Raw genomic sequence first — 12171 nt, forward strand, 5'->3', positions numbered from 1 at the left:
TGTACAGATCAGCTCTGGAAAAAACAGGTGGGTGTTTGCTGTTAGAAGGAAAAACTACGTGAGCACTTAGATATTTTCCAAGTACCTATAGCCGTAGGGGCTGCTAGACTAATTTCCTTCAGCATTCCCATGGTGGAGTGATAATATTGAAAGCACTGAGTTATTGTGGCCAAAACTGGGCTGATTTCCCACAATTGGTACATTGTTCACTCATTGGCTACAAAGATTCCCCTGCACTCCAGTGTAGCTGAATCCATGGAAAAGCATGTCATCAAAAATCATTGTGTTTGGGTGAGTTTTCTAGTCAGTATTAATTAGGTTTTCTCCCAAACACACAGCACAGACAACACCACAACGCAGTGCTTCTGCAGCGCCCTGCAGTGCGTAACCTCCATGAATCAGTCCTTCCGCTGATGCCTGAGGGCAGGGAAGGTGCAGACCCGGGCGGCCCCCCATGGCGAACCGGAGAGGGAACGAGGAGCCCGAGTACCGACCGCCCCTCACGGGGAGCCCGCCCTGAGGCGACACCAGCCGACACAGCGCCCCCTGCAGGCACCATGGGGACACGCCCCGCCCCCTCCCCACGCCCCGCCCACCGGCAGCGCTCCGCTCCGCCCCTCTGCACAACCCGCCCCCGCGCCCAGCCCCTGCCCGCCCCTTTAGGGTCAGCCCCGCCTTACTCCCCGCCCACCACGGGCAAACTCCCCAGAGAAAGGCGCCGCGGCCTCAAGGGTTTCCCCGCCCCACTGCAGCGGAGGCCCCGCCCCCCACTGGAAGCCCCGCCCTCCCGGGGAGAACGCCGGGGATAGTGGGTTTCTCTTCCGGAGTCACCAGCGTCCCCCCGTCCGCCGGGTTCGCTTCCGGCTCCGTCCTGGGGGCTCCGTTCCGGGCGCCGCTGCCGAGGGGAGCGCGGGGTCCATGGAGCCGCGGCTGTGAGGCGCCCCCGGCCCGGGCCCGCTGCGGGAGCCGGGCCGAGGCCGGAGCCGGGAGCCGCCGGAGCCGAAGGAGATGGACAAACTGACCATCATCTCAGGATGCCTCTTCCTGGCCGCCGACATCTTCGCCATCGCCAGCCTGGCGAACCCGGACTGGATCAACACCGGCGAGTCCGCGGGTGAGTGGGGCCGGCGGCGAGGACCCGCCGGGGAGGGCGGGCAGGTGGGGACCGGGGGCGGGCGGGGTGCGCGGCCCGAGGCGGCGATGGGGCCGGGGAGGCTCCTCCTGAGGGGCCGCTGGTCAAGCACCCGCGGGGCCCGGGGCTGTCGCGCTGGGGCCGGTGAGGGGATGAACGCCTGGGGGCTGCCGGCCGGGAGAGGCGGCTGAGCCGGGGGCTGCGGGGAGTTCTGGGACCGGCCCCCCGGTGCGGAGCGTGAGGGACCTGCCCGGGCAGAGCCGCGGGTGCCCCGCGGTGCGTTCCCGCTGCTGCCCCGGGCGCGGGCGGCACGCGCCGTGCGGAGCCCCGTGAGCCCCGGGCCTGCGGGAGCCCCTGACCCGCTCCCTAGAGCCGCAGGGCCAGGGCAGCATCCCCGCTGTGTCTGGACGGTTCGTCACCTTGGACAGGGAATTCAGATCAGCCTCCTTGCCTAGTCCGTGGCAGGTCTTGAATCTTTCATAGAATCATAGGGTGTCCTGAGTTGGAAGGGCTTCGTACCACTACACTGATGTTTCCTTTGTTGCAGGGAATATCTTGCTCTCTTTTTTTTTTCCCCTGAATATTTCCTGCACAGTGAATTTTAGCAGCTTTTGGGCCTAGACCCCTGTGGGGTTTGTTTTAGAATGTGACATTGTCTTCTTTAAAGGAACGAGGATTTGTGCATCTGTCTTTTTAGTAATGATGTGGTTGTTTGTATGAAAGATTTATTTCAGCCTGTTGATAAGGATTCACAGGTTTTGATGAGGGGAGCAAGGAGAAATAACAGGAGGAGGGCTGCTCTTTGATCTCATGTCCCAGAGAAACGCACATCTCCGTGTCAGGAAGAGAAGCCATCCTTACTGCAAACAGATGAAACTAACCTAACCACCTTTTCCTAAACTTATTTCCAAGCAAACTACAGGTATAGAATAGAGAGAAGGGGTGTTGGTATTCCAAGGCTTCTGTCATACATTCCTGCAGAGGGTTTAAAAAGTCTTCTTAATCTGTCTTGCATCTTCTATACCTAATATTCAGTGCAAGTAAGAGGACTGAACTGATTCAAATGCAGTCAGGTTTCCATTATTTGATGAAGCAGAGTATTAAAAATGTTAGCTATTAGGGACTGAGGACTGGGCATTCCCTCTGACCAAACTATCTTTGTGATTTGTTTGAATTGCTTCCAGGTACCTAGTCTAGAACCTGGCCTTTCCTACATGATCCAGAGGAGAGGAACGAGTCACTTTCCTTCCATATGTGCAGCATTCAGGAACTCCCTAGATGACTTCATCGTTCCTCCTGTAGCTAATTGTGGTGATCTTCCTGCCTATGGCTACAGAAAATAGTTGGTTCTTCCCTCTTACAGTTCCACCTAGCAGCAGTGCTACAGTAGTGAACCCTTCTTCAGGGACTTACAGTCAAATAAAATATCTCCACTTTAAATATTTAAGTATGTATTTCCTGAGTCCTGCCTCTTGTTAACAGATCCTATGCAATGTGTGAGATTCTGTCTGCCTACATAGAAATGAGATATTTAAAAAAAAAAATTATTCTGAAAAAATTGCAGATGGAAAGAAAGGTCTTTTGGGAACTCAGCACAGTTCATTACATTCTTTGGTAAAGAAAAATGTTTAGTATCTCTTTATAATACAAATTATTTCCTGAAATATCATACCTAGAAATCTTTAATTCTTACTTACTTGATGGTTACTTAAGAGTCATCTGCCTCTACTGTACTTCTTTTTAGAGGCGCAGATAACAGTTTTACTTTTAATTAGGCTGGCAAACGCGAAATCTGTATTGATTTTTCTGAAGGACTTCACTAGTCAAATAATGTTTTGACAGACCTAAGTCTTTTTTTGCTGTATCTTGAAGCCAAACCAATTGTTGACTTGATAAAATCATAGAGGAGAGCTAGCTGTCATCATTTCTTAATGACTCTTTTGTAGATTTTTATTGATATGGGATTCAAGGTACTCTATTATAAGACTTCTGGTTAAAAGCAATCTAAACGTATATTTCTAGTAGTTAGACCTTCTAAAATGAGCCTTTTGCCCAAGGATGCCCATTGAATCAAGGACTTCCTGTAGCACTGAATTATGAGATAAATGCTTTTATGAGGGCCATTTCTTACCCCAAGGCTTCTGTGGAGAAGTTTGGTACAGGAGGACACAGCCCCGGTGGCGAAGCCTGTCCCAGCTGCCAGCGACACTCTGGCACTCTCAGCAGACTACCGTACTTGGACCACAATCAAGCTGTTGAGTTTCCATATGTGCCACTAAGAAGCAGGTGTTTAGAAGCATCCTGCTCTCAGCTGGCAGCAGAAAGTATTTCTTTGCTTTACCTCTGTGCTCTTAGGTTCATCTCTTGTGGGGTTATTCTAGGTTCTGCTTCTACAAGCCACAAGCACCAAGAAGAAAGGGGAGTAATGCTGTTTCTCTGCATGACTGAGGTCCTCGGTGTTCTGAAAAGCAGTGGGAAACAGCCCGGTCTTCTCAATACTGCAGCTGTTTGAGAATTGCAGAGAGCAGAGGTCTTGTCAAACCTGGGAAGGGAGAACTGCATTGGCTCATTCAGAGCTGTTTGCAGCCGTTAAGGTTGGGAACCTGGGTTTATGTTTCAGGAAGAAAAAATCTGTTCTGATTTGAATGCTACACAATGCGTACATCTTACTCTAGAGATAATGATGATTTTCTGCTCAATTGGATAGCAAAATAAATCACTCGCTTTAATGCTTTTCTGAAAAATATAGATTGTTTTAAATATTTTTTTAAAGGAGCATGTATTCTGAGGAAATCGATTTAGAGGAAGGGCTGATTAGTCTTCTAAATCTTACTCTTAAAGATAAGTTTTACAGTCATTTGAAAAATGCTGGCTATAAATATTCCTCTTCAGCATTGCAATTGTGAGGTCATTGGAGGTTTCAGATGCTTATCTGCCTTCAAGCCAGAGGAACTACACCTTTGTGGATGTGGCTTCAAGTCTCCATGGGGCGCTTTTCCTTTGCACAGTTTTGTAAGAACTATTAACTTGGTTTCAGGTGTTTCATAAATCTTGAAGATAATCAAGGAAAGATGAAACTTAAATGGTCTTTTCTTTCAGAGAGTTCTCACTGAGGTTTAGTTATTTGTGGTGTGCAAGTACAGAGCACTGATAACACCAACCTGGAAACCAGTGGCTTCTCAGTATTCTTGCACTGACATCCTTTTCTTATCAAACCAATATTTTATGTGAGAAATAAGGACAGAGTTGGCTTTAATTTAAGCCAGTGCCTAAGCTCCCACTGATTTCAGTAGTAATGAACTTTGCTCCTGTATCTCTACACTTCTTTTTTGATGAAGCTTAAAAGCTGATAGTTTCGTCTCCATATGTTCCTTCTGTTTTGTGGGAGGGCCTTTAATGATTTTGATATTTTGTCTTCAGAAGGGGAGGAGGGGGCTCTAAGTTGCTCTGTCTTCAGCTCTCAACCCTTTTGTAGGGAAAAGTATGTACGTTTGAAATCAGACACATTAATAGCTGTACATGTGGAGGGGTTGACAATTTGAAATGCTTTTAGGATAGGTCAAATAATTCAAGAGGAGAATTTAATCAGATAAAATCCCCCTTCAGCAAGCGAAGCTATCAGTTTGTTTATGTGACTTAGTCATCCCTTCCTATGTAGCATGATTGTTCATTTGATTCCAATTTACAGAACAACGTGTACCTTTTTTATAGCAGTCATTAAGTTAATATGGATATCAGAATTTAAGGCTGCTGAACTCTGACGGGTAGTCTCTAAAGCAAGGATTTATCACATCCTCTCATGCGGATGCATACGTCACAGCGGGGCACACAGCATCATGTTATGGCTGGGCCACTCAGCATATGCACCATAGTGCTGGCTCGGGTGATAATGGTGTTCAGCAGAGCTTCCAATTTCATCTTGCATCTGTGACATAAGCATCAAGGTCACTTATGTTAGGAATTACACTTTTCATTTAAACTGCCTTTTGTACCATGCTGTGCAGTAGCACAGTAGATAATGTATCTACAACAGGCCACTTATTTAAAATTGTCTGTTTTGTTTACAAATGATGCCTTTCCATGTACCTTCCAAAGTATTCCGTGTAGTTCTTGGGTTTGTGTACGCAGCTGTTTTTTTGCTTGTGAAGTATTATGCTAGAGTGAGTGGTATGTATGGTCTTACAGAAGAGCAAGCTATAGCCAGCAGGCCATTCCTCCGGAGGCAGTTATCTCCCTGCTCTTGTGAAATAAGTTGTCTGGTACTAAGTGGCAAATTACTGCAGTTCAGTGTTATTCCTCTGCATGTGATAGTTCCTCCTGAGGAATTTTCCTTCACAGTTCCAAAAGGAGCTGTAGATTTGCTGTAGTCAGCCTAATGAACAATCATAGGTGATGCAACCAGGCAGTGATTCCCGGCTCCTGCTGAGCTTGAAACCATATTGCCACCAAGATATTTTTCTCTACTTGAAGCACTGACTGTACATGGAATAAAGCCAAGACCACATTAAGGTACTGAAATGAACCCATATTTCTAAATAGAATAGATAGGGTAGGAAAGAACAGAATAAATAAAGCACCAACAACTTAAAAGAGGGTGTAAACTTGAGTTCCAGCTAACACTGTTGTTCTAAATGCAGTTTTCTGCTCAAAAAGTAGTGATATGTAAAAATCATGATGGCTTATTAACACTTACTTCTGCCCTTTAGGGCCTGTGCTGAGAAACTGTTAATGTACAGTGCTCCTCTGCGGAGGAATCATGGTGTGGAGCAATCATTGTGCTGTCCACTGAAGCAGATACTATTTTGTTTTTTTTTCTTTCATATGTGGATAGTTGGCTTTTCAAAAACTGTCTGTAAAAGGGTTCTGGTGATTATTTGTTAAGGACCTTGCAATATACTCAAAACACAGCATGCTTCTCCCGGTTTTTCTCAGTAGAGAATGATGGGACATGATAGAAAGCAGTTCTACAAAATTACTTTTTCCTAATGTTTTTCGTACTGTATCATGTAGTGACAGTGACAGGAGAAGTTATTTGCCCTTTCGTGAACCTATTTGGATTGCATGCTGAGAATACAAAAAAATAACTACGGGGTGACGATACAGAGAATGAAGAATTATGTACCACCATGCCCTAGAAAGAAGTGACTGCTGAAAAGCAATCTCCAAAGCCATCTGAACATCAGAGTGTTAAAATCAGGTCCTGGAACTTAATTTCTAGGTAACTCTTTCCTTTTGGTAGATGTGAGCGAGGAGGGAAAGGTGGTGCTCTGTACATTGCTGCTCTGGACAGTGAGGGGATTAGGACCTGCATTAAGAGGCAGGCAGCACTAACAGTACGTGCGTTTTAGAGGGGTTGCCAGTGCCTTAAAAACAACAATGCAAAATCCAAATAACAACTAGTAAGGAGTGGCAAAGAATCTAAACCCGATGTAATCTGAATACTGTAAGGATTAGAGTATTATTAGAGTCTGTTTATAGGTGTGCCTGGACCGGGAGCATCAGCGCCATCTTTAAAATTAACACTTCCATTCCACCTCGTGACTGGAGATGTCTTCCAAGTGGATGTAAAAATCTTACAAAGCAGAATGTTGGACTTGTGCTCTGGTTCTGTAATTGTCCAGACCTTAAGGGACAAGAAAAATTAATAATAAGGCATTGTTGTAATGAATTAATTTTGTGCTTGCTCAACTGCTCCACATTTAAACATATGGAACTATTTTATATGTAGGAAGAATTTCATGAAAGAGAGCTGTGTCATCTTGGTTATTCGAGCCTGCCAGAGCAGAGATGAGAGAACCGGTTGTTTTTGTCCATAGAGGAGCTGATGTTTTACATCTGCTTTTTAACAAATACAAATTCATACTGCTTCTTTTAGGTGAACGTTTTGTTTTCTCTTTAGTGTGTGGAGGTACTAAACTATTAGTTTGCCTTCTACCAAATCCCATTGAATTCCTCATTCTCTAATTAATGTGGTAAAAATACCTGATTACAGAGTACAGATCTGGGAGACGGTAACTTGTAGTTACCTTTCAACTCTAGCATCTGGCATGGCTTACCTTGGATCTCAGCAAGTTATTGTTAGAATGGTGCTACATCAGTTTCTTTCCTCTGTAAAATAGAGGTGGTGTCTTTATCACAGAAAGTTCTGTTAGCATCAGCAGTAAAGCTTTAATTTGATTTTTAAAAAACTTTTGTTTCCTATCACAGTTTTACTTTCTTAGAGGAAAAAAATTTAAGAATAACAGATATTTCATTTGTCTTTTCTGATACTACATGTTTTTGCTAAAATACTCGAGTTGCATGTATTTGGAATAACTTGTTTTCTTCAAAGTATTTACTTCACAGTAGTATGTGCAATTACTATAGAACTAAGTCATATTCAGTATGTGCAGATAGAGATTTGTTTTCTGCCTATCCCATGCTTTACTCAAGAAGTATGGAGCTGTAAATCTGCTTTATAGATAGTACAAACTGTGGGAAAGACATCTCCTTGAGACTGCAGCTTTGTGGCTTCAGAACTATCTGCATTTTGCTAATAGTGGTGATTTTTTTTAAGTCAACTTAGAGCTGATTTTTGGTCTGTGTATTACATTTGTTGCCACAATATGACGCTGAAATTAACACAAGAGTGACTTAAATATATGAATCTTTAAGGATTCAATAGTATGTACCACAAAACAAAGATTTAAAGCTGTCTGATTTTTTTAAAGGAATCCTGTTAATGACTGAGGGTTATTAAAAACACTTGTATGGTTCAGTTTCCAGCCAGCACTTACATGTGAGCAGCATTATGTAAACTCCATTTGTACTTTTGCCAAAGCAAAGAAGATCAGTAGGTCGAACTTTTAAGCCTGACCTACTTTTTTTATAGGTACGTCACAACAGCTCGACTTTTTCCCACTAATTTTCTTGCTGGTCTTGAGACAAAGCAGAGAGAACTGGCTTTTCTTGGCAGCTGCAGCATGTAGGATTTTCATCTTGGGCAGGAGTTCTCTACCTACTTCTTGAATCCTTTTTGAGCAATGGGTGATACCTGCGTATTTCAGAAGGATGTAACTAGAGTGATGCGTGGATGAGGAGGAATATTGACCTTTGAAGAGGTTAAATGCTGCTATTTTAAAATCAAATGCAAAATGATGTTTGTAGTATGGTGGAACAAGTACAATAGGGAGGCGGTTTTAACTTCTTGTACAAAGTTATTTGGGAAAATGATAAATTATTAAAAATTCACAGTTTATACTATTTTAAATTTAAAAATCAATTTATTATATAATTATAAGCTGTTATTGTAATTCACAGTGCCTACAAAGTTATTAATGGACAGAGTCTTCTTTTTATTGAGGGCTATATGCAGGAAAAAAGTTCTCTGGTAGTTTGGCAGCAATCCCCTTATGTGTTCTCCAGCTGCTTTGCTCAATCTCACTTTTCTTCCCCAAGCCTCTGACTGATGGAGATATACACACATCTGAAAAACTGGAGATGTGGCCAAGAAGAGGATCTGTGCAGGGTACGTGTCTGTTTTAAGGCAAGGGGAGAGGAGCTAGAGCATTTGCCTGGCAAAGCACTTACATTGGCCTAATTCCATAGCAATCTATATGGAATTAAGAGTCATATATCCTCTCTCAGGGTGAAACTCTTGGTTTCTTCCTATTATATTTTATTTTCTACTTGATGTATTATCTTGTATGTGTTTTCTATATTTTGTAAATAGAGTTGATTACAAGAATTTGGTCTTTCTTGGGTACCTTAGAAAACATCCTGTGATAGTGACAGTTTGTCTGTCGGATGAGCTGATCAAGTATGGAACACCAGCAGCTAAGAGTTAGAGGTTCAGAATTCCACAAACTATGTATTGTCCCTCTCTTAGAGTGAAACATGTACTTAGTCTGTTATGTCTGGGTCCTTGGGATGAACTAAAATGCTCCCTTGTGAAGGCATCAAAAGCCTCCCAGGGATCTACGGCTGTATCAGGAGCCAGCATTTCCTATCCACACAACCAAGTGCAATAAGCAACAGTTGGCTGCCACCCAAGAGCCTCATGGTAGCTGCAGTTCTGTGCCATAAATTACAAAGCACTTTGGCATTATTAAGGATGACAGTCTCTCAAGGTGTAATGATGATAACCCACATAGATGTTTAAATATTTGTCCAGTTGAGGACAGTTCGCATTAGGCCTTGAATGGGACCGTGAGCAATTCTTCATGCAGTTGTTTGGACACTGAGCTGTTTCTGAGCTTGGTACATCCAAGAATTTAATAATCAAATGACAATGTTCTCGGCAGTAAAGTCAAGTAGTTTGTTTTTGTAGTGCTCATCATTGAACCAGCTTCCCAGTTTATAGTGTTGCAGTTCTTCCTCCTGGGTTCCATGTTCTCTTGCTCTTCAGTCATTGCCCAGGTTGTTCTTGCCTTGCTTCTAGATTCTTTCTACACTTCTCAAATCGATGGCATTTATACTAATGTTATTGGAGTGTCTCAGTGAAATTGCTTGCTTTCTGCAATCAGGTTTTTGTATACACCTGAAATGAAATGGATCCTGGCTTCCATGATAGGCGAGGCAAATATACAAGTAAGGACGAATGGTTTTATTTGGAACCTCATCGGTATGAGCTTCAAACATACACAACGCCTAATTGTAATGTCTTCATACCAAAGTGAAGAAAACTGATAAGAGCTTGTTGTGGACCTTAAGTTTCCTGAAGGTTGACTTTTGTAAAGAAGGTGACTTGTTTGACTTGAAAATTTGCTTTCCTGTTCATTCTTCTCTGTACAAAATAGAGATATTGTCAATTGCAGCATAAAGAGAGAATCTTTTCTTAAGCACAGACAGTGACCAGTGATATTGCCACAGTCAGTGGAAGCGTCAGGTCCTGGACTGCCACAATGGAAGATGCTGATCTCCTTTCTTGCAGAGGAGAAAACGCTCTGCACCTTCTGTGCCTGCAGCTGTGAGCAGTGTTGTAGGCACTGAGTGCTGGAGGGGAAGAGAAGTCACAAAGGTGAAGAAAGATTTTTTTTGTTTGTTTTCCTTAGGTTGAATTCTGTTCTGAAACTTATCATACACCTAAATTCACTTGTTAATGATGTAGTTCTCCATGGTAGAAACTCATGTGGGAAGAAGCATGTTTCACTTTGTTTTTTAAACCCACACTTAATTCAATTTAAAAGCTATACAACAAGATTGTACAGGAAACCTGAAAAGATTGAATGGCCAAGAATTTCTAATGTGGTCTCATAAATTCTTTCAGTGGAACATTATTGGATCATTCGGCAATTACAAGAAGTACGCCAAAGCTTAATACATAAAAATGGTGAAATAAAGAGAGGAAAGGCTAGAAGTAGTAGTTGCTCTTTTACAAACAGAAGTCTGACTTATGCCCAGTGTAATCTGAAGTAAATGCTCTTTGTAAGTATATGTTCAGTCAGATGAAGTTGGTGATAAAGACAGAGCATTTCTTGCCTTTTTATATTGAATCTTAAATTAGAGAGAATTCTGTTTCAGAATGTAAGTATAACAACTGTATAAACATATGTTAACAGATATGTTCTTTGGAGCACTATATAACATCTGATTCCTTTTTAAGAATAGTCCCACTTGTTCAGCTCTGCTGTTAAGATAAAGTCTTATTTTATTTCAGTAAAGTGCAAATTTAACTGTTCAAGAATGGTCTGTCTTATTCTAGCAAAAATTAAGTCTCTAGACTCTTAGAGTCTATTTTTGTAGATGTAGATTTGTGATAAGGGAGAAAGTGTTATCACCACACAGACAGCACCTGTTAATTGCCTAAATAATTCAGGCTTAAATTGTGCAGGCTTCTGAAACAAGAACTTGCCCTAGCAAAAGGGATAAGAAAATATAACTTCAGGATAAATCATTCATATGGTCGCTACCTTCCTATTCTTTTTTGGGTTTAATGTTTTTGTTGTGATGGGAAAAACAAGTAAATGCCTACATTTGAGAATCATTACTGCAGAAGGAGGTGGTGTGGGTTTTTGTGTGTGTTTGGTTTTGTTTGTGGGGGCTTGAGGTTTGTTTGGGTTTTTTTTGTGTTGTTGGGGGAGGGTGTGTTGTTGTTTGTTGGTTTTTGTGGGGTTTTTTTTCCCCTCCAATTTACCTGGGAAGTTAAAGCTACCTTTTATACTTGGGAGGGGCTTAAAATGTTAATCAGCCAGGAAACTTTGCTGGCTGGACTTGAGGACAGATTGTATGCAGTTAAGCGATACCTCAGTCTGTCTTTCAGCACATCAAGTGTTACTTGTAGAGAATAAATTCTTTGTTGGCCCTTTACCTAATCCCTATTTAAAGTGCAGTTTAACCTGTATTGCCAGTTGTTACAAGCATATCATGCACAGATTTGGCAACACTTAAAAGCGCCTTTAGGAATAAAAACTAGCGATAGGTTTTATTCTACTTGAAATGTTACTTCACTTGCAATGAAACACATCTTGGGACATTTCGGTGCCATTCTTCAATTGATAGAGGTGCCTTATGAAATAAAGCAAGTCTAGGAGACATAGTATCTTTTATATCCCCAGTCAGTAGAGTGGGGGAAACTTGTGTGTCCAAGGAAGGGATTGCAAGACCAGGAATGTGCTTCATCTTTCCAATAATTGTAGCTGTTCTAATAAAAAGTACTACTACCTGCTAACTCGCCTCCTCATGTCCTCATTGCTGTAAATACAATCCTACCGTCAGTTATATGATTTAAAGAAATTGCTACTAAGTCGCTAGTACATTTTATTTGCTCTTTGAAGATTTTATTCTTTGTTTAGCTGGGTGTGTTGTACTTTCTGGTAGTCTGAGCCTAAAATGTGCTCTCAGCAGTGGATCAGGAGAAAGTTAGGCTCAGCTGTAAGAAAGCATTTGAGCATATAAGGTGTATTTAGGCTGAGTGTTTGCAGAGCAGACACCTAAAATTTGTGAATATATTTCTAACCATAAGAATGCCCAAAGGTGTTTCAAGCCATCTCTTTTCACCTTACACCGTGGTTGATTCATGAGGCCGTGGAAGAGTCAGTGGGTGTCCTTGGAGCATTTCT

General features: G+C 42.4%; 1 protein-coding gene across 2 annotated transcripts in view; it reads left to right on the forward strand.

Annotated features, from left to right (window-relative positions):
- Positions 1-815: 815 nt before the first annotated feature.
- MOSMO (modulator of smoothened) overlaps positions 816-12171 on the forward strand; it is a 31799-nt gene continuing 20443 nt past the window's right edge. The window contains exon 1 of one of the 2 annotated variants that reach the window (XR_011741424.1): positions 816-1114. Coding sequence is in view for 1 of the 2 variants with exons in the window: in XM_065851110.2 (XP_065707182.1) it covers positions 1009-1114 (106 nt within the window). In the remaining variant the exon portion in view is untranslated. The remainder of the gene's footprint in view (positions 1115-12171) is intronic. The other variant, XM_065851110.2, reaches the window with a different exon arrangement.

Source organism: Patagioenas fasciata, chromosome 15 (genome assembly GCF_037038585.1).
Source record: "Patagioenas fasciata isolate bPatFas1 chromosome 15, bPatFas1.hap1, whole genome shotgun sequence".
Classification (NCBI taxonomy): Eukaryota; Metazoa; Chordata; class Aves; order Columbiformes; family Columbidae; genus Patagioenas; species Patagioenas fasciata.